This window comes from Dipteris shenzhenensis, chromosome 6, assembly GCF_047967505.1.
Source record: "Dipteris shenzhenensis isolate YYH24624 ecotype China chromosome 6, Dip_SZ_1.0, whole genome shotgun sequence".
NCBI lineage: Eukaryota > Viridiplantae > Streptophyta > Polypodiopsida > Gleicheniales > Dipteridaceae > Dipteris > Dipteris shenzhenensis.
The window spans coordinates 8,315,537-8,339,134 of NC_141601.1; the positions used below are offsets into that span (position 1 = coordinate 8,315,537).

General features: G+C 44.8%; 1 protein-coding gene across 1 annotated transcript; it reads right to left on the reverse strand.

The window, feature by feature from the left end:
* Nucleotides 1–8,103: 8,103 nt before the first annotated feature.
* Nucleotides 8,104–18,603, reverse strand: LIP1 (lipoic acid synthase 1). Its single transcript, XM_087375585.1, has 4 exons — nt 17,992–18,603; nt 15,510–15,721; nt 14,726–15,105; nt 8,104–8,403 (listed from the first exon to the last, which is right to left on the reverse strand). Exons 1-4 carry the CDS (start codon nt 18,387–18,389, stop codon nt 8,266–8,268), a joined length of 1,128 nt encoding a protein of 375 aa, XP_087231711.1. The 5' UTR covers nt 18,390–18,603; the 3' UTR covers nt 8,104–8,265.
* Between the last annotated feature and the right edge of the window lie 4,995 nt (nt 18,604–23,598).

Below are 23,598 nucleotides of genomic sequence, written 5' to 3' on the forward strand. Positions count from 1 at the left end.
TGATAACCCTAAAAACTCCCTCCTTCCCTTATTCTCCCTCTACACGTGGACTATTCTCTTTCTACACCTATGTAGTCCCCCACATTTTCTATAGTCTAATTACCCCTCCTCCTAACTGTGTCATAATGCTCCATATTCACATAATGACAAGGTGAATTTTATTCATGTGGCCTGCCCTAGATGGTGAGTGGAAAAGGGGATGAATTGGAAGCTGAGAGGGGGAGAGAGAGAAGGAGAAGAAGACGAAGAGAGAGAGAGAGAGAAAGGAGGGGAGAAAAAAGTGGAGGATTGAAGGGATAAAGAAGAAGAAAAGGAGAGAGAGAGAGAGACAAAGGTGGAGAATTTCATGGGATTCTCACATGCTCCTCCAATCAATGGATGCTAAAAAAAAGTGAACATAAAATGAACTAAATACTTATTTTTCTCTTTGGAGTTCAAACGATTACTAAGGCCTACCCATTCAGGGCGGGGCAAAAAATTCCATAAAAAATCCCACCCCACTATGCCAAGATTGATAAGAGTCTTTAATGATATTAAAAGCCCCGAGGCAAAGGTAGAGCAGGCACACTTGTGGCCCCTCCAGATGTGTGCCGAGTTGCTCGGGGTGGAAGCCTCCTTAATGATGAAGTGGGCACGGAAGATCGGTATTGAGCCAATATCCACCCTAGTATGATGCTGCATAGACACTGACTACTCGCCCTCCAAACCCCCGGCAAAATCACACAAGGCAGTCTTTCTAGGACAAGCACCCACTCACAGGAGAGCCTTGTTCCCGACTCCCCCGTCCTCATGAGCTGGACCATAGTGAGCTAGAATGTACACGGGCTCCACGACTATGTTCGTAGTCAGCCGTAGTACCTGTTGCTCCGGCAGGAGTTGCAGAGGATAGTGGTAGGGCGGGCAGTGGACATCCTTATGATTCAGGAGCACATGTTTTCAGCAACAGACATCAGACGACGCCATCACCTTCTCCCAAGGAGAGTCTAGAGGAGTGGTCTCCCGCAATAGGATGGAGCGGAGGGGCCTGCAACTCAGTCTCACAAACTTTGGCTCCAGAGGTCTATGATCAGGGCGAGCTCATTCCAGGATGGGCAGTTTGGATGGGAGTTCGGACGAGCGAGTCCAGGATTGGATTCTTAAATGTGTATGCCCCAGTGTGTAGATAGCCGCCCGGCTTTTTGGAGGAGGTTGTCAGAGCGTATTCCGGATGTTGATTCCTGGATTGTTGGAGGGGACTTCAACAACCTGGAGTTTGGGGAGGACAAGCAGGGCGGCGCCTCATTCTCATAGATACCAGCAGCAGAGCGTAGCACCTGGGAACAGTTCATTTTCATGATCAGTGGCAGAGACCTGTAGAGAGAGCCAGAGTTCAGCAGGACTCCTAGCAAGCCTTCTCTTCTCCTTTGGACAGAGGAGACACAATGGATTGCTCGAGAGATTACACCGCTTCTATGTTGGGGACTGGGCATTACACAGAGGCGGTTCTACCAGGACTCTGGCGGGTACCACGATGTCCGACCACTCTCCAGTGGTACTTCACTTGGATCAACCCCGCCGAGGTCTCCCCCAAAAGGGGATCCGCATTCTAGAGGACCTCTTGCAGGACGAGGAGATTCAGCAGGTTATGGCAGAGATCTGAGAGCACTCAGAGATGGCACCGAGTGAGGGCTAGGCTTCGTGGGTGGCTAGTACGATTCAGAGGAGCAGTGTGGAGCTACAAGCTCACGCCCTTAGGTGGAGGAGGACCCTTCAGGAGCAAGAGCCGGCTTTGAGGAGAGACCTCGCCTCCATCGAGAGGCTCAGGGAGCAGGACTCAGTCTCTCAGTGGCTTAGTGACAGATTGGAGAGCGCCCATCTTGAGCTTCAGGACATAGAGTTGCAGCGAGCTGAGTTCTCCTACCATTCCTCCTGGACCCGATGGGTACAGCAGGGGGACAAGATGATGAAGCAGTTCTTTCAGACCACTGGGCCCCGATCGACTGGCATACAGCTACAACGTCTTCGGGACTCGCAGTGCATCATGCACACTAACCCGCGGGAGATTCTTGACATGACCACCAAATTTTATAGCCAACTCTTTCAAACCAAGAGGATAACCCCAGTAGGTCTTGTGGCCCGAGAGCTAGTTTGGGATCATGTTCCGACAGTAGTCTCGCGGGACTTTTGCAACAAACTTGAGGAGCCCTTCACACATGAGGAGCTCTGGGAAGCCCTCAAGGCTCTCCCAACCCAGAAGTGCCTGAGGGAGGATGGCTTGACTCCGGCGTTCTTCCAGAACTTCTGGGAGATTATCTCTACCCCCTTCCGTTTAGCTTGCCAGGAGATTTTTGACACAGGCCTTCTTCCTCAATCCTTGTGCAGGAGGTGGATCTGTTTGATCCCGAAAGGGGGAGATAGCTTACACATTCGACAGTGGAGGCCGATCACTCTACTTGATATTGCATACAAGATCCTCGCCAAGGTCTTGAGTTTGTAGTTACGGCCTCATCTTACCAACATCATCCATGACACATAGACTGGGTTTGTCCACGAGCGTAGCATCCTAGACAACATCTTCACGTTCTTGGAGGCAGTGGATTGGTCCAGGGAGGAGTCACAGTCACTGGCCTTCTCTTGGACTTTGAGAAGGCCTACGACAGGGTGGAGTGGTCTTTCCTGGAGGGCACTATGACGAGATTGGGTTTCTCAGACAGATGGGTCAAAGGAGCTTCAGCGCTATACGCAGGGAGCTCTAGTCAGATGATTATCAGAGGACACACAGGCAAGGCCTTCCCTCTCTCTCGCTCGGTTCGCCAAGGTTGCCCACAGAGGCTTTGGGCTACTTTTTGAGATCACAGGTGGCAAGTCTCACAGGGTTGAGGCTCCCAATCAGGCAGGAGGAGGAGCTCCTTGACTCGGAGTTTGCAGATGACATGGCCTTGTATGTTGAGGGCACCACAACAAGTCTAGAGAGAGTCAGAGGCGCCTTGGCTATCGATTGTGAGGCCTCGGGGACACGGATCAATTGGACAAAATCCATAGGCTTCCTCACGAGCTTTGAGGAGACACAGGAGATTCATGAGTGGGGGAGTGACTTTGGTTTCAGATGGATACCGTGGGGCCAGACAGCAAGATACCTCGGGTGCCAGGTGGGTATTGACATTACAGCAGAGCAGTAGATTGCCCTGGTCCTTGGGAGTGTTCAGCGCAAGCTTCTCTATTGGAGCTCGGCCAAACTCTCCCTCGCAGGTTGCGCCTTAGTGGCAAACCAGGTCCTTGCCACTGCTTGGTATATTGCCTCATGTTGGTGCTTTCACAGAGGATGCATTGGGCAGCTCCGACGGTTGGTACGGAACTTCCTCTGGGCCGGTTTTGATGGCACGAGAAACACTAGGGCCCGAGTAGCTCGACAGACACGGTGATCATGCTGTAGGCATTGGGAGGCGTGGGTATCATTGATCTGGAGATGCAGAGCAAGGCCCTTCTAGGCAAGCTAGTGGTTCGTGGCTTCACCCCAAGTGCCAAGCCTTGGAAGCTCCTATTACAAAGAGGGCTTTTGAGGAACACCCCACGCACTGGAGGACAGTGGAAGACTTCACATAGATGGATCTTCTCAGAGGCCCCCCTTATAGGGAAGGGCTCCCCCTCATGAGGAGTCTTCACACAGTTTGGCAGAGACTAGCAGGGGGTCGTGCTCTGCCCAGATGCAGAGAGGAGTTCGAGCGTCAGCCCTTTATGTGGCATCCAAAGGTGAGAGATCAGGAGAGACGTATGCTTGGGCAGCGAACTCACATTGGTTGGGCACAGCGGGACAATGGTCCGACAGGGTCTTTTGGTCGCTGGAGCAGACTACCTATGGAGATAGAGACTAGGCGTGACGCCCTAGCGCATCTGAGAGGGGTAGGGCAGCGGATGGGCAAGATCGACTTAGCCATTCCTGAGTCCTAGTGGGAAGGACTTCACATTTGGAGAGACAGTAGATGGCTGGGGCAATTTTCCCGTACTGGTGTTCCCTTGAGGATTTTGATGCAGCGCGATAGCACGGCGGACCCCGGCTTCTTTCATGTAGGACCTGCAGGCCTATTGCAGCCCCTTATTGGGAGTGACCCTAAGATGCATGGGAGTCTTGATGGGATACACTGGCAGATGATCAGACTGGTAGGACGCTTGGGGAAGGAGTGGCACATCAATCCTCCCAGTATCTCAAAGTAGGACGCCTCTAGATGGTGCCTCTAGCTATGGGAGGTCCAGTGGGACCCCAGGGAGTGGTTTTGGCCCTCCAGGGGCGGCCTTGATGAGACGATAGATGAGGTACCTTTCTTTTCCTACACCACACGGATTGGCAAGAGACTTCAGATGGACTCATCGAGATGGACCCCCTCGAGGGAGAGACACTGGGAGACCCAGAGAGTGCCCTGGGATGTTCTCCAGGTTTTGGATGCGGTTGTGGTCCAACTTGCGATTGAGGAAGATTTCTTACTTCTTCTAGCTGGCAGCCCACGAAGGCTTGCCCATCGGTCCGTGGTTGGAGCAGATGCGAGTGGAGGGGCAATGCCATTGCTGCTTAGATGGTGTCCTGGAGACTATCCCACACTGCCTATGGAGCTGTCATGGCGCAACGAGGATCTGGATGAGAGCCCTCAGGATCATGACACGCATGTAGAGCCTTCACAGAGACTACACCTGGGGGATGGTGGCTTGGTTGACAGAGGGAGGACACGTGTTCCAGATTGATGAGATCTCCCCAGCCTACCAGATACAGGGTCAGAGCACTCAGAGGATTGCACTCCATGAGGCAGCCCCCCGTGACACCCTAGCTCCTCCCCCTAGGGAAGACAGTGTTTGGGAAGTGGTAGCCAGCATCACAGCTTGGAACATTTGGGTGGCTCACTGCAGTCTCGTGATGGCAGAGCACCTAGTTTTACCCTTGGTTACCTTGGTTGCTATCTGGCAGGATATCATTTACACTCTACGGTCCACCTGGGAGCGTGGGACTCCAGGCTCCAGGGCGACTATTGAGAGGCGTGTTTGTTTCTACAAGGCTTGGCCTGCAGGTGTTTTCTACATTTTCACTCCGTGAGGGATTCGCTGGCTGTATAGTCTCCCCACTTGGCTGTTAGCCCCAGTTCCCAAGATCCCCTAAGCAGTGAGCTGGGCTTCTCTGGAACAGGCCAGTTTTTCTTTCAGCCTTTTTCGGGTTTTTTCATACTCAGCACCTTCGGGGTGGGTCTTGTATGAAATCTTTCAAGCATTAATAGAAGGTTCCTTTCTTCCAAAAAAGAAGGTGAAGCAGTTTGGGGTACAAACTTGGGTGAGTTTATTCTGTCAAGGGTGAGTTTTTGAACTAAATATTTGCAAAGGACAATGGGAGTTTGAGAAGCTTTATCCAAGCTAGTGATAAACACATGGTTAGAAAGCTAGTTTACTTCATCAAGAAGTATTTTGTTTACCAAAATGGATTGTTGGGTTTTTAGTTTGGGGAAGTGAAAGAGGAATCTTAAGTTTGGGTTTTTAGTTTGGGGAAGTGAAAGAGGAATCTTTTCCAAAAAAGCTGGGAGCGATCAGCTTCGTAGATTGAGTGATCTAAATTAAGATAGAGGCAAATTTCTTGGAATACAATGGTAAAAGCTTGAAGTGCTGTATGTGGGTCTAATGGGGTGATGGGAATGTGATTAAGGCCAAAACAAATATGAGATCGAAGAAAGGGATGATGAAAGAAGTTGGGGTCCGAAGAGCAGACATGCAATTGATCATTAAAAGCTCTAAGAAAGGGCTTAAACCTCTTAAGTGAGTTACATTGACAAGTGGATCTACAAGTTTTTGCTAGGAAAGTGAGTTTTGGTTTGTAAAGTAAAGCTCTAAGGGGTGGAGTGTACTTCCAAGTGAAGCGAAAGAATCGAAGGTGTGGAGAGTGTCGGAATTAGTGTTAAAGCGTAGCAATAGTGTATCTCTAAAAAGAGATTTAGGGGAGATTTTAGTTAAAAGTTAAAGTTTGTTAGCATAAAGAACATGAAAGTAAATAGAACTTTTCTTTTTTGGAATAGAATGAAAATGCAATAAACTGTTATTTAGTAGTTTTATGAAACGTACCTCGAGGTCCTCAGATGAAGCGCTCTGCAAAAGAAAACACGTTGGAGATGAGTAGTGTGACGTATCATCATTATCCATGCTTTTCTTTTGGGAGCAGAAGTTGCGGAAGACTCCGATTGGTAATCTTTGACATGCGAGGCAAGAGAAGGGTTGCTAAGAGGGGTAGAAAAGGTACATTTCTGAAATTTAGGGGTGTATTTTGGAGGGGAACTATACTTTCTTTTGGGTACAAGAGGAGTGAGTTTAGCAGTAGAAGAAAGGAAAAGAATGTTGAGGGCGAGGGAGGGACCTAGGAGGTTGAGAAAAGACGAGGGGAGTAAGAAGTCGACGGAGGGAGACAAGGATTTTACCGTTCCAAGGAGTAAGATCCTGAAGTGGTAAAATGTGACAAGGAAGAAAATCACCTCTTTGGGTAATTGCACCATCCAGTTTAAGAAGGCAAAGAATTTTGCTTATAGGGAACCAATAAGAAAAAAGAGATCCAAATGGTTGAGTATATGCCATACCACATGGTCAAACCATAGGATAGAAGATATGCAAGACGTGTTTGTTTTCTTTATGATACAAGTGCACTTTATGTAAGGCATGAAGATGTTCCAATAGTTCTTGACATAATAGTTGTGTTTGGTAGAGGAGCCAACATCACTTCAAATGGCACTTTTTTAATGAAAGAAGACTTCCTTAGTAACCACACTTTGAATGGTCAATAGCATTTAGGAAGAAGTGGGAGTTAAAAAAGTATTTTGAATTTAGATGTTGACGTCCCTAGTAGGCATCTTGCTTGCATTGATCCACCTCTTTTGAAGAGAGGGTAAAAGAGGCAAGCTAGGGTATGGAAAAGGGTGCGAGAGAGCTAAGGTTATCCAGACACCAAATTTTGTGATCCACAACTGGAACCTTCATTTCTATTTGTCTAAGAGGAAGTAGGGGAACACATGAAACACAAACAAGGTGGCGGAGCCCTACTTCTCACATTAACTGTTGACGCTTACAACTTGAGGCAGCAACCTAAAACTCCTCGAGGGAATGCCATTGGGTTGAGCAAGAGGTTTCCCATGAGGTATCTTATGCATTTGGGTGCATCTCTGGACCAGCCTTGAGACCAAGAAAGATCTCATACTTCTTCTGGATGGTTAGTTGGAGCTAATGCAAATGGATGGCAATTACAGACAGAGTGCTAAAGATGTTACCCCGATAGTGAGCAATAAGACTTCACATGGAAGATGGTGGTGTTGCTTACCAAGGGGGTGCAAGCTTTCTACATAGATCCAACCTCTGCAGCTCAAAGGATTCAAGGCTAGTAGGACTCCAAGATTGAGCATATGAGGCATTGCCGCCGTTTTTGCTAGAGCATAGCATATGGGAGACAATGTCCATTGTCATTGCATGGAACATTCCAGTTCCCCGCTATAGTTTGGTGAAAGGAGGCCATCAAGTTTCTTCGACATCCACTCTTGTCACCATTTAATAGGACAATATTTACAACTTGCACGCCATCTGGGAGCACAAGACATCGGGTTCTGAAGCGACCACCGAAAGGCGAAAGCGTTTCTGCAAGCCATGGCACACATGCCTTTTTTATATCCTCACAGGCATTCGCTGGATATCTAGTTCCTTTCTGACAACCGAGTTTGTTTTGCTTTATTTTCCCATGCTCACTACCTTTCGGATTGCTGATTTGTATGGTTGGTATCTCAAGCATAAATAGAAGCTCCTCGCCTCAAGTAAAAAAAGGAGTTATGGGCGCATTAAAGTCAAACCATCCGACATGAAAACAAATGGAATGTGTCCAACAAACATAATATTTGCAAAAGGTCGTAAAGTAAAAGTCTTATAAGATCATCCACACCCAATCATTTACATCCAGCATATGGATTTAAAGGAGAGAAGGCTACGCAATACAAGCATTAAACATCTCAATAACCAAACAAAAAATGTTGAAGCACATTGATAAATGCTGGTACAAAGTTTCTGTTAAGGTGGGTGGTACTTAATGATGTTGTACAAAAAAATCAAAGAATAAGTGCTCAGATGGTATTCAAATATCACCATATTTTGCCCGATAGAAATTTAAAGACATGAATTACAAAATGACATCCTGAATTTTTCTTCAGGTTGACATGCTTGATATCAAATTTTAAGACAATATTACAGAAGATAGGATACTACAATTATTGCATAGATGAGAATCAGTGCCTATACAGACACAGCAGAGCCAGCAGACCCCACTGAGAGTGAATTTTTCCTGTCTTCCTCAATCATGGATTTGATGTAAAATTCTCCGGCTTTATATGAGGACCTTACCATTGGGCCTGATGCTACATAGCGAAAGCCCTGCAAAACCCATTACTTATTCTGATCAGACTTTGCAAGCTCCATACTCACATAGAATAAAAACATCCATGTTCTGGATCCTCAATTGCTCTCGTGTGTGCTAAGATTAATTACATATGAAGTCTGCAGATACACCATCCATTCTTTATCCCATTCTAATTCCCCCGGCCGCCCCCCGCCCCCCACCCCTCTCTCTCTCTCTCTCTCTCTCACACACACACACACAACACATACACACAAATGCTCATTTCATATATGGATGGCACACAACCCGATGTTTGGATTTTGATACACTTTGGTGTGCCATTGATCTTCGCTTCAGTTAATTAGCTCTTGCAGTTGTGCCAGTGGGTTTCTGATACTTTCACCTTCTGCAACCAACCTGAACCCCTTCCTTCCGCCCCCCCGTCCCCCTGGGCCTCTCTCTCTCTCTCTCTCTCTCTCTCTCTCTCTCTCTGTGCACTACTGCTCAAAAGGGACCAGTTCCGTGCCTCTGCTAAGGCTTCTGTCGTACTGCCCTGCCAAACCAACCTGAGAAGGCTTCACAAGTGGTGATAAGGCAAGCGGAGGGCAGCGGAATTACAGCAACAACTCTAGCACTAGAGAGGCATTTCTTTTGGCCAGGAATGCGAAAAGAGATACAAAAATTCAAGGAATGATGGGATTTGGACTATCATTGATAGATTCAGCAAGCAAGCTCATTTCATTCCGGTTCACAAAACCATAAAGGCAAATCATATGGCTAAGCTTTTCATGGCACAGATCTTTAAGTACCATGGTATGCCTAAGTCCATTGTCAGTGATCGAGATCCCAGAATGACAAGTCTATTCTGGAGAGCTTTATTATATAACATGGAGACGAATTTGAATTTTTCTTCTTCTTTCCATCCCCAGACAGATGGTCAAAGTAAAGTAGCAAATTCTACAGCATTGGATATGCTGAAATGCTACGTGGGTGACCCAGGTTCAGACTGGGAAAAGTACCTACCATTAATAGAGTTTGCTTATAATAATACAATACACAACTCTACAGGGAAAGCCCCCTTTGAGGTCATTTATGGGAAGGTGATTCTGCCACCTATCCTGAGGACCAAGGATGAAATATTTGCAGCTGATCAGTTTGTGAGAGACCTCCAGACAGCTTACAGCCAAGTCCGGACAGCAATTGAAAGGTCTCAAGAGAAGCATAAAAGAGCTACAGATAAGCATAGGAGACAGTTAAATCTCAAGGAAGGGGATTGGGTACTTTTGAAGTTCGAGAAAGCTAGGCTCCGTAAGTTTAAAGGCAAACAGAAAGTGTATGCAAAGTTATCTCCCAAGTACTATGGCCCTTTCAGGGTTACAGAAAGAATAAATGAGGTTGCATACAAGTTAGCATTGCCAGAGCATTGGAGGATTCACAATGCATTCCATGTGAGTCTTCTAAAGAAATTTCAGGGGCCAGAGCCTACAGAGCCAGTATCAGAGGATCCACCAGAAGTGGATGAGCTGGAGGAGGTCCTTCAGCCAGAGCAGATTGTGTACCATACTGTACGCAAAAGCCCTCAAGGCAAAGAATTTTACAGATACCTTGTAAAATTCAACAATTATACAGCATTAGATGCCAAGTGGATGGATGAAGACATGTTATCTGACCATCCACAGCTTTTGGATGTTTACAAGGAAGCTTTTCAGTCGAGGTCAACTGAATAGAAGTGGAGGGGATGTCACCATCATGTAAATATCCTAAGTCAAAGTACATTCATTTGATCATAATTAAAGAGTTTTCATATGTGTTAATTATGGTCAAAGAGTTCTTTTAATGGTCAGAGAATTGACTACGGTCAAAGATACTTGACTCTGGTCAAGTAAGCCTGACTTCAGTCAGGGAGACTTGGTTTATTACCAAGAGAGTTAACTACGGTTAATCAGAGAACCACAGAGCTGACTACGGTCAGAGAGTGTTGACTTCGATCAACGAGACTTGGCATGTGCCAAGAGGGTTAACTACGGTTAACCAAGATGTGCCAACTTCGGTTGGAGAGACTTGACTATAATTAAGGCGCCTCAACCCTTGGTCAAAGCCCCTTAATTATGATCAAGAGCGTTGACTTCGATCAACCAGAGAATAAATATATATATTTGTTATGTGTGCACATGTGTTCAGTGGGGACGCCCAACGTGACTAGAATTAGTCCACAGTGTATTGTTTGCATGCAAGCGCTAACAATTAATGGGTGCCATGGTGGTGCGCTTTAATTAATTGTTGCAAGTACTAGGAAGAGTTCTTTTCCTAAGCGCTACGGGAGCCTAACAAGAGTCTAGGAGGCGGTTCGCATGACCAAGTGCTTCGAAGACTCCAGAGTTGCCCTTAGTGGCATGTAATTAGGAACGTAATGTAAAATTTGACAAGTGGCTTGTTGCCAAGAAAGAGAGCCTAAGAGCTCATGTATATTCATTCACGTTGGGATTTTTTGTATAAAAACAGCTCTACGCTGAACTCATGTACTCCATCTTCTCTCAAGTAATAAAATCCTTCGGGGGGGTCCAGCCCGACTGTTGTCCTGGGCCCTAGTGTCTCTGTTGAGAGAGGGAGAGAGGGAGACTAAATGAGAGTATTTTGCTGTATTTTTCGAGAGAAAGGTTACACACGGACTCCATCATGACCCGCCACACACAGTAACTGAGTCCATCCAATTGACCATCCAGGGGGAAGGTGGGTAATACGGGAATTGACACCTTGCTATCCACCATCTCAGCCAAGGTAGCCATGTCAGAGTGAAGAGAGAGTCGAACTTAGAAGAGAGGGTGGATAGGGAAGTTGGAGAAGGGGATTGATGGAGAAAGAGAGGAGACGGCTGGAGAAGATAATGAAGAGGCTTTGGGCCTAGGTACCTTTACACCTTCTTTGTCCCGCCCATCGAAAGCACCTCCTTTCAAATCTGAAAACACCCTTCAAAGACAATGCACCTTCCTTGACACCCAAACAGTCTGCACCTCCGCACACTCCTCTACAAAACACCTCTGAACAGCAGCCCTAATACTCCACGCAGTTTGCTGGCTCCAGGCTTGCTCCACGTCTCTGGTCTCTAGCCAACCTTAGGCTCTGATACCATGTGGGAGTGCAGAGGAACTGAACAGAAAGGAGAGAGCAAACCACACCACACAAACTGAACTGGCAAAGAAAGAGAGAGAGATTGCAAGCAATCTCAGGGAAAAACCCTCTAAACTGCTGGGAAAAACCTCAAATGTGAGATGAAAACAACACGTGAAGGGGGGCCTACATATAGGCTCTCCATCCCCAGTTAGCTGGTACAAGCAGGCCGACCAGCTGCCTATAATGGACCGACTAGCATGCCTCTAGAGGGCTGACTGCCTGCTCCATGGGGCCGACCCCCTCCTGGAAGGGCTGACACACAGCCACCAGCCCTTTTTGCACCTATCTCCACCACCACCCCACCATTTCCAACACTCAAGGTATAAACTTTTTCCTCCATTCTCCCATACCCCTCTTCCTCTTTCCTCTACACCACTTTCATTCCCCTCCCCCTTCCATCCTACACCTCCCTTCCTCTTTCCTCCACACCACTTTCATTCCCCTCCCCCTTCCATCCTACACCTCCCATATAGGGGGCTGCAAAGCAGCCTAGGTGGCCGACCAGCAGCTCAGCCCACCTCTGCCAGCCACCCCACTGGTCGGGACTGGTAACCCGGCCAGCAGGTCGGATCTGCTGCCCCCAAGGGTGGCCTGACTGGCCCCCTATATAGGCAGGGGGGCTCCAAAGGGGTTTTCACGCGGCAGCAAGAAGGCCTGCAAGAGCCCTGAAAAGCCGCGATATGACCTACGACCCCTCCTAGAAACACCCGCCATCAATGCACCTGCAAGGTGACCTGTCCGCATGCACACAGGGCCCCAATCTAAGCTGTAAACTGAGCCAAACTGGCCCGCACAGATCTGGTCCCCCCTCTCGCAAGCACAACACCCTGGTGGAGCCTCTAGACAGGCAGATCTGCTCCAGAAGAGCCTGGATACAACACCTAAACCCTGGCGTAGGCACCTGCCCAACCCTACTCTACACTATCCTCAAAAGGGGGACACAACAAAGGCCCTCACTCTCTCCCTAACCATGGTACATCAAGAGATGCTCAACTCTAACACCCTCTTGGGTCGGAATCTCCATAAGAAATTCTTGTGTGAGTTCTACCCACCTCGCTTGGCAGCCACTCAAATCCAAAATACTTTAGATTATCATGGTCAACATCGACATAGTACTCTGCACCATACAAATAATGTCTTCATGATTTCAAAGCATGGATCGCAGCATACAACTTTTGTCCATGAGTTGGCCAATTTTTCTGAGAAGGTGAAAGCTTGTTGCTTTCAAAGGCAACTGGCCTCCTTTCTTGTAACAAAATCACTCCTATCGCAATGCTGCTTGCATTTTTAAAAAAAGGTTTCTAGGGATAATCAATCTTCAACATAAGTCCTTGAGCTACTACTCTCTTTATTGCGTCAAAGCTCTCCTGTTGATCCTTTCACCACACATAAGGTACTTTGTCTGAGGTCAACTCAATCAATCGAGAGACAATATTAGAATACGCTCTAATATGTCTTCTATAGAATTATGCAAATCCTAAGAATGATCACAAGGCTGTCACATTCTTAGATACTGACCACACTAAAATTGCAGCCACCTTCTTTGGATCCATTTCAACCCCATCAAGAGTTCCCATCAAGAGTTATAACGAACCCCAAATACTCTAGTTCAATCACGCATAGCACACTTTTCTTCTTATTTACAGAGAGACTAGCTTGTCTCAAGGTACTGCAATACTTTTGCTGTAAACTAGTATATCATCAATAAAGTGCACTACAAACTTCCCGATATACGCAGGTAGTAAGTTATTCATCAGCATGACGAATGTAGCAGGAGCATTGGTAAGCCCAAATGGCATCACCAAGAACTCGCAGTGACCTAACATACTCCTAAAAGAAACATTGTGCACATCTTGAGCATGAAATCTGATCTAATGGTAGCCACCTTTCAAATCTATTTTACTAAAATTACAGCACTCCATGCAGTGCATCCAACAGATCATCTATTTGGATATCCATGCTTAACAGTGACATTGTTCGGCCCTCGGTAGTCGATACACAAACGAAAGGTGTCATGTTTCTTTTTCTTCAATATTACTATTTACACTTATATACATTACCATTGGTCTCTCTAAAAACTCTGTTACCCTGAGGTCATCCTACATTCCAACTAGAATGTAACATATATCCAACATACTTGGATGCCCCAACACAGTCACATGCATGAAGATGGCATTCTACACGAGAATTTCCTTCCCCTGACAAAGGATGGTTTCATTTGACCACTTGGATATCTACAGATCCATCCCTCACATGGAGTGTGCATAGCTATGGGCCAGCTTTGGACATCACTCATAGGTACCATATTAAGAGCGAATAGGGGTTTAATGCCACCCGCATCACCGTGAGCTAAGACCCCACACCCATATGACAAAGGAGTGTGTGCTCATGAGATGCCCTCGATATATGAGACCTGTGGAAGTTCCACTATCTCTTTGAGCAGGGGTTTCTAGATATGAGCAAGCTAATCCATTACCTAGGTCAACAATGTGCTGCCCTTCTTGTCTCATAAACAACATGTCTCATTCGTACGTACGCTCATGCAACCAGCACTCGATCATAAGCACAAACAGCATAGAATCACAAACTTCTGTTACACAATCGACTTAGTGGACAACATTGGATACCTGATCCTATGCCTAACTTCCACACGCACCAGGTGAACATGTGCACAGATACAGGGCTAGTAAGCATACACCCCCTCCAAGGCACAGTCATCACAGCCTCACAGCATAAGGCAGCCTCATGGTTCCCTTGGGTGACACCCACAGGGTGAGCCAGGCACCAACAAAGACAGATTTCTGACATGCTCGAGAGACATCAAAAATTCCCAATGGGAACCAGGCTCATTGACAGCTTCGATCAATCATGGCTGATCTGAACCAAGCCCACCAGCGCATTTGGATACCTCACAATTGATAGTCCCATGATGCCCACTTGCAAGGCCAATAAAGCAGACCCGAGGGAGGCAAGTGCAGATCTTTTCCTTTTCTTTACATACCATAAAGTGTCCTAGACACTTCTAGTTCCGCTCCATGACATATTCCAGTTTATGTTCACGTAAGCCTTTCTGGCCTTCTGCAGACAGTGCTCTCTCTCTCTCTCTCTCTCTCTCTCTCTCTCTCATACACAGGCACACACGAAATATATATGTGCACACATAAAGAGAAACATTTCAGCATATACCATATCCATTCCGAGTTTCCTGTATTGCTCAAAGGCTTCAGGCGTCACATATTCTGAGACAGGCATGTGCCGCATTGTTGGCCGCATGTACTGACCAAATGTCATCACATCCACACCAGCCTCCTTGACACTTTCCATTGTTTTGATTATTTGAGCCGGTGTCTCCCCACAACCAAGCATGATTGACGTCTTTGTTAGAGTGCCAGGTGGTGCCATTTGTTTGGCCATTTTTAAAACATCTAGCGACTGCTTGAAATTGGCCCTGCGGTCTCGAACGACAGCCTGTAATGCCTCAACTGTCTCAATGTTGTGTGCAAAAACATCGAGTCCTGATGTGGCAACCCGCTGCACACATTCGGAATCTCCTCGAAAATCTGGAACTGAAATCATCATTTTGAACAAGTACTCAGTCACTATTCCTTGAGAACAAAATAAACATGATTGAAAAAGTGAAAATCATTTGAAAAGCATAATATTCACCAAAAGAGGCTGAACATGCATTCTACAAATTGGATGTCACTGTAATCCCCATTTACAAAAACTACTGTGCTTCTTCTCTGCCCTATTATGTGCTTCTTCCTACTTATCACTTATTTGCTTCTTCTCTGCCCAATCTTTTTTTAATGAAAAGGAGGATGTTTCTCACACACAAATATAAATCCACAAATAGCTGAAAATAAAATACTACAAGCTGATTTTTTTATTGGCATAAAGCTGCAAGAGTTTTAAGCAAAAAGGGAAAGTTCAGAGTCAAAGCAAATTATTTGGAAACAGAGGTACTCACCCAGAGCTTCCACCAGCATATTTGGCTTTCGCACCTTCAACCTTTTGACTGTCTCTGCAAAATGGTTACTGCCTTGATCAGGCAAGTCATCCCTGTCAACACTTGTAATTACGATATATTCTAGGCCCCATGCAGCAATCGCCTCTGCCACTTTTGCGGGCTCTTCAGGATCAGGTGGAGGTGGTGCACGTGAGGTCTTCACAGCACAGAACCTGCATACACAATGAAAGAGCTTAAAATGGACTTACATTACAAAGGAGAGACACTCTGACGTGCATGAAATATTGAAGATAAACATGCCGAAGTCTAACCAAGCTCCCTTCTCTCCCCGACTGTTTTTGGTTTTGTTCCTCGGAAAAGACAAACTTCAGAGGGCAATTGCTTTGCTCTAGTAAATGACAAGACAGGCGCAATCATGACCTTGCCAAATCGGTAAGTTTTACAGCATGCAGAGAAAAATAGGCTCCAGGGATACAAAAAAGGGGACGTCCAGTGCTAATAGATCTTCCTTCAAACTATAGGCTGGCATCTACATCCAATGTAAACCCAGAACACCTGTGTGGTTCACCTTGATTCAAAAGGTTATTCTCTGCATCCTCAAATATAAAAAATTGGCAGTCTTCGCAAAGAAAATGGAGGCTGCAAAGCAAAACAGATGTACCAGGCAGAAATTATTTTGCTAGCATATGATCAAACAAGCCCACAAGGTCCTACCAAGACATGGAGAGGTGTTAGGACTTGTATACATAGTTGACACCCAAGAACTGTTGAATTTCAAGGGAAATGGATTGATTCTGTGGGTAAACAAGCCATAAAAGAGATGAAATGTAGAGCGAAGCAATGAATACATCACCTTGACTGCCTTCTTGCAAACTCTGTACAGATCAAGGTTTGCCTGTAATGCTAACGCTTCACAAGACAAGGAAACTGAATTCTTGTCTAGCAAACAAGAAACTCAACAAAACGACTAAAGCAAAATATGCATACTGAGCTGACAACCCGACAATACATTATGTTGCAGATATTGCTGGCAAGACTGAAGCTCCTCTTTGTAAAAGCTCTTACATGAGTACGAAGCTAGCTCTCTCTCTCTCTCTCTCTCTCTCTCTCTCTCAGATGGAATCTATGACCTCCTTGCCCTAGCATTGTCCTCCTCCTCATAGACAATAACAAGGGGTGCTGGTATGCTCGTGGTTCAGGGAGATTTGATCTACGACTGAGCAGATTCTCCCCATTCCAATATAGTTCAGGTGCTTCCACCATGCAGAAGCGGATCATCAAATTAGAGCTCTTTAGCGTACCTCAAGCTGTATAGAGACCACAGTCTTCAGGTGCTTTCAATCAAAGGCCTAGAATCCTTGGATGCATGCATCACATGCATTGAGGATTGCCTTGGGCCAACTCAACGCTTCATCACATAAATTGGAGATGAAGACGACCAGGGGAGTATCCCCCCCCTTAAGAATCAAGGGATATGCTTGATAGATGACCCACAAGATGCAGGGGGTAGGACAATTGGATCTTCAAGTATCCACCCAACTATCAATCAAAGGACAATTTCATTACCTCTTCACAAATGGATTTAGTGACATGGAACAATTCATCAAATAGTAGATCCAACATGCTTGGCCTTGGAGACAAAGACTACCTTTTAACATCATACAACTCATGCTACTTGCATTCATCACCTCCGGAACCACCGACCTCGACAAGCTAATAGACAAAATATCTTAGCTACCCATACAATTACAACCTCCGTTGTCGTACGAATAGCCTATCTCTCCTCTAAGATTACGAATAGCCTCTCTCTCCTCCAATCTTAGAGGTTGCCGCACCATAGTGAAGGGCTGCATCAATCCATCTTGGAGGCTAGAGGCAACCAAATGCTATCGAGAAGCTGGTCATAGACAGTAAATTACTGGGACCATTAGGCTACTTTCCATCCTGTTGCTCTAAATTCTCTGATTTGTACGTGTGCGCACACACATGCATCCCAGCTGGTACATCTATCTCCATTGGAAAATTGTACAACTCAACCATCATGTACATTGTTGTCCAGTGTGGTCTTGTGAAGACAGACATTAAACTTCTTCGTTCCTTATCCAATGCTCAAATTCATTCCAACCCCTTGCAACAATCGTGCAAGTATATCGCAATCTAATCCTGTATATTATTCACAGAATCAAAACAATCGTGTAAATATTAGGGCAAATGTTAGCCGCGCTCTAACACGTATACACATGTAACAGATTTCAAAGCCGGCAGTGCAACAATAAGGCAGTTTTGAGGAATGTCAGGCCTCTCAGAATTAACTTCTGACGCTAAGAGAATTTGCAAAGATGCCAATTTTTCGCAAACTCAGCATAGAACGCATAAAAGGCCGTGTAATTTCCCAGAAATCCATGCGCAAACCTTCAAGTCCTGAAAGGAAGCGCAGACATGGCAGATCTTTGAGGAAAATGACTCAGCTTCGCCTACCGACCTGCAACCTCGGGTACATGTGTCTCCCAATATCATGATCGTTGCAGTGGCGGTCCCGGTCTCACCCCCTGTCCAGCATTCTCCAATATTAGGACATTTCGCCTCCTCGCAGACGGTGTGGAGGTTCAGTTCTCTCAACTTGGCCTTGATCGCGGTGTATTTCTCCCCGCCGGGAATGACTTGCTTCATCCAATCGGGCTTCCGTTTGGGGTTCTTCTTGGTACCCACGTCGACGGAGTAGGCGTCTGGAAGAGTGGCGTTCAGGAAATCAACAAAGTCAGGGCCGCCATTAGCGAGGCGTTGGCGGAGAGCAGAGAGGGCAGGGGTGGAGGGGGGAGTGTCGGGGGCAACAGAGAAGGGACGGGAGGAGGAGAGGCGAGCGAGGAGGGCTCTCCTCATGGCTATGGCGAAGGAGGATGGCTATGGCGGGGCTTGCACGGTCTCAAAGGTCTGGCTATGGTGAATTGCAGAGCTTGAGAAAAAGGTGACTTGCACAGACAGATTGAGAAAAGTGCTTATTCTCAACCAATCCAAATCTTTCTAACGTGGCATCTCACTCTCCTATGGAAGGAGTGCTCACAAAACAAGGTGAAGGATAACAAGTTAGTACAAGTACTCGTGTAGCACTGCCTTTAAGTTATGCTAGATGCAAACGATTGTTAAGATGAATGGACAATGCAACCGCTTGCAAATGCAAAGAGATTTGCAAAGTCTCTGTGCGTGTGTGTGTGTGTGTGTGTGTGTGTGTGTGTGTGAGAGAGAGAGAGAGAGAGTTCTTTAAAAAAGAAAGTGTGTGTGAGAGAGAGAGAGAGAGAGAACCAAAATAGAAGGGGGCCACTTGGCAACAAAGTGTGTGGGACACTTTTTAACAAAAGTTTAACTAGAGCGCTATCTCGAAGGCAGTGCTAAAAAAATCATTCATAGGGCCTTCCCCAAATCCAAAAGAGCGAAAAAGAAGACGAAGTGGGTGTGCGGCGCCAAGAAGAGGGCAGAGACTGTGGGAGATGATGAGCTAAAAGTAGAGAGGCAAAGTGAAAGAGAGAGAGACAGAGAGATGGAGAGAGAGACAAAGAGAAAGAGGGGGGGGGGGGAGGGGGGCAAGAGAATATGTGCTCGTGTGTGAAAGAAAATAAAAGATGAATTAAACAAGATGAATGATATGTATCATTCAATAGGCCTGCCCGAGAGGAGGAAGAAAGAAAGAGAAAGGAAGAGAGGGACTCGGAGGGAGGGGGCGAAGAGAGAGAGAGAGAGAGAGGGGAGGGGGGGCTAAAATTGTGGAGGATTTCTAGATGAAAAAATAGCAAATGGATCATAAAATTAATCTAGATTTTTTGAAAATCGAAAAGGGCCATTTTCACTTTGTAGTGCCCTCGCCTCCACTAAGGCCTATTGACGGTAGGCTAAAAAGAGATTACACCAGTGACTCTATATGAAGTAGATCTAGGTTTAGGGAGGCATGGTCTCCACCTCCACCTAGAATTAGATAGAGACAATCCCAAGGCACCTTATCACTAGCTTCTTAGGAGTCAAGGAATCTACTCCTTGCTCCATATTGCTCCTAAGACTGCACCATAGCCGGAGAGATACTTTGCGTGGAAAGAATATTGCTTATCTTATGAGGTTTCACCTTGGTTATATTTCATTGCTCGTTGTAGCATAGGTAATCACAAGTGTAGCATAGGGTCTTGGGTCATATTGCATAGGCTTAAAGTGTGGAAAACAATCTATTAAAGAGGTTAAGTGAAGAAGAACTATTGCTAATGGGATGGGTGGGGGTTCTAGACTCCATTGGAGGTTTAAGATTCCAAAAGAGTGTGTAAGGTCGAAAGAAAAGTACGTTGAGAAACCTAAGCTACAAATTTAAGGTTCAAAAAGAGTTGTAGGGTTGTAAGGTTGAGAAGGGGAGAGCTAGTCGCCTTCACTTATTAAGGGGGGTAAGGTTTGAGTAGTCTGTGCTAGGAGTTTTAAGATTTAGAAGGAGTTATAGGGTTTAGCAAGGGTTGTAGGGAAAAGAAAGGCTTATAAGGTTGAAAAAGGGGAGAGCTAATTTCCTTCATGGATGAAGGGAAGTAAGGGTTGGGAAGTCTATGATAGAAGGGTTGCAAGGGTAGATTAAGAGTGGGAGAGAAGGATTGTGAATGCCTAATGGGCCTAGGAGGTGATGGAAGTATAGATAGAGCGAGTAAACAGAGTAAGGAAAGTAGATAGATTGTGAAGGAATAATGGTGGATGGGAAGAATAGATAGAAGTTAGGGAAACAAGAAAAGAGTGAGTAAAGAGAGGGTGAAGGAGCAAAAGAGGGCATGGGAGAGGAGGGGTGGAGAAGGGTTGGAGGGCACAAGGGTGAGGAGGTTTTCAAGGGTATGGGAGAGGAGATGGAGGGATGGAGAAGGGTTAGAGGATTGCAAGGGTTGTGGGTATCATAAGGGTGGAGACATGCTAGTACGTGTTGATTGTTAGAGGATCGGCAGGAGAGTGGAGTGCATAAGATAGGTAACTCTACACTATGCACTTTATACTATATTGTATTGATTACAAACATGAACATATAGATGAGAACCCCTTTGGGTAAGGGTTAGGAATTGCCCCTATGTCCTTATGGTATGGTGCAACTTAGACCATCCTTAACGTACCCTCTTCAATTCCATTGGGTAAATAGAGGGTGCGTGTACAAGGTGTTTTTTGGATTGTGTTTGGTGCATATGATAGCAACCAAATGTAAAAAAGAAAGACTCCAGAGACAAAAAGTTGCATGTGTGAGCACACCAATTACATAGTATATGTCTACACAATGAGTACGACTTCATAGATCCTTTATATAAGTGTGTTTCCCCCTCCGTAGTTGTAGGCATCCTTCGCCTTTGTAAACGAAGCCCAAAAAATAGCCCAAAGGAAAGAGGAAGGAAATATATATATAATGAAGTCCTCTTGGATCAAAATCTAGTAGATCAAAAGATGACTACGTGGACAACCATGTATATGAGTGCATGCTAAACATGCCAAAAGCTGAACATGTCATATGACTCCATGGAACGTATAGAAAATCTATCGAAGAATCTCATGTGAAGTTGATCAATTTAGCTGAAAAGGCATGATTCTATGGATTGTGACATACAAGTCATCAACCCAAAAGAACTCACAACAATGATTAAGGTATACTATGGTAGAATAATCTCTATCAAATGATGTAGGATCGTAGAAGACGAAGCTTTTCCACTTTTGTTGCGTAAGGACTTGATTTGTATTTCTCATGGCTCTCGATCCACCTATGGTTGTTCCATCTTTTCTTGTCTTTCTTGTATCATTTCTTCAACACAGTTTGGGGTTCTATGTCTCTCATCTTCCACGTCGATTCCCTTTCACACCTAACATTGGAATTGAAGATCAACTGGAAACTATTTTTCACCTAGGAGATTGACATTAGTGTAGGATTCCTTTGTGAGTATCTTGACTACTTATACTCATTTATGATTCTCTCTGTTGTTAAATAATATCCTATAAAGCTATGAGTTAATGGTGCATTGAGTTTTGTAATGACACATTTTCGTGTGGGTTCTTATTAGCGCAACCTAACAATTGCTCGAAAACATGTGGGTGCTATATACATAACATATGAGGTGTGGCTACCTCTTATATGCATATCATTGGATAGCTACAATGACAAAAATGGCTTATAAAAGTTCAAATTTTGTTGAAACTATCTTATGGCGACTATCATACAAATCTCCATGGTTGGTGGTGCATGACTTGTGAACTTTTGTAGTAGTGCTTGAGTTTGCTGCCCTTGATAATTGAGGTGAATTGGATTCCATCCAAAGTTTCTAGCAATTGAAATGAACTTTTGAACTCTATGATGTCCTTTTCCTAAATATTTTAGTTTCCTTTTGTTGACCTTGGCATTGTATATCAAACCTAAGTTGCCCTCATCAACCTCTTTGTCTTTGAGATTCCTATTAAGCCATGATTTTCTTCCCACTTCTCCATACTCATGGTATGATAGGCTTTCAACCTTGTTGTCATGTATCTCTCTAGTTTATAACGTATATCATTGAGGGGTTAGTGATTTCCAAGGTGATGAATTTAAGAAGAACTAGCATTTCAAGACTGTACAATAATTAGAGAGGTGTATAAATATTCTGTTGACTTTGAAAGTGGTTCAGTATGCCAATAAGGTTGCATTTTTACTTTTTTCTTTAGTGTGAACATGAAATTCAATGTCTTAGTTTTGGCCTATTGGAATTGGGGATGTGATTAATTTCCACTTGAGATTCTTAAATGCATACTCACCAAAAAACAAAAACAAAAATTCCTACTCACATGTCCAGATGGCTTCCATTAAGAGCTTGTATAGAGGTCTTGTTGATCATAGCATAGTCAAGAAAGGATCTAATATCCTGCATGACCCATTAATACTTGTACACCTTTGCATTTAAAGGGGGTGATAATTCCATGATTATCTTTCTCATTTCCATATCACCAATAATTTCATGCCTCTATACTTTTTAAAAGACCACTCCATGAGTAACCAAGAACAAACATTTCATGTGGTTTAGGATAATATACTATTCTTTCTATTGTACCAAAACTTCTCTTCAAGGCATTTCATTGGTCTTGATTATTTAAATGTATAGAAAATCCATCCAAAATAACCTATAGAAACTTTTTGAGGGATGCCCTGAAGGCTATGCGCATTACCTGTTGGCATTACATAACCCAAACGGCATAACTCTATATCCAAAGATTATGCATTTTGTTGCAAATGTTGTCCATTACCATTTTTGTTAATGTTAGGGATAGTTATCTATAACTGTGGTGGCATTTACATTTTTGATATTCACATGTATATTCAATTTTCAAATGTGCTAATGCCAATTCATCGTAAGAGGAAGTTCAAAGTCACAAGTAGGCATGAAATCCTCTTTGTATTGAGCTCATGAGAGTTTCAATGGAGATATTGGTAGAGAATTTGAGGAGGCCTCTCAAGCAGTACAAAGAAGATATTACTAGAGAATTTGTATAGGCTTCTCAAGTAACACAAAGATGAGCATAAAGTAGTGGGTTGAAAAACATAAGTTGCTTGGGAGAGCATGGAAGTTTGCAATCAATGTACATGACTAGGTTGAATAGAAATTATTATACTATGAAGAGATAAACCTAGAGGTGCATCTTTTGTAAGGGGTCACTTTCTCGGTGATGCAAAGAAGTTTTGCCATGCTCCAAGAGTAGTTGACCTGCTTGTAGCTTGGAAATAAGTTATACACAAGTGGGAAAAATAAGACAATGATTATCTTGGGAGCTTGTGAGTTATAGTTTCAATATCCACGTCCCATGATTCCATCAAAATCTCTAGGTATACAAGATTGAACAAGTATTGAGAGTATCCAAGCTACATTAAACAACATCTCTCAATCAAGATATCAAGAAGCAACCTTATTTTTTCAACCACATGGGACCAAAGCAAGTCAATTGAGTGACAGAGAAGTCAATTGAGTGACAGAGACTCCAGAAACCCTTGATTTTAAAGAGTACTCAAATTTAAGACCTAGAGGATGCCTAATACGCTCTTGGTAGGTGAACTTTATGTGTCAAATATATCCCATTCAGT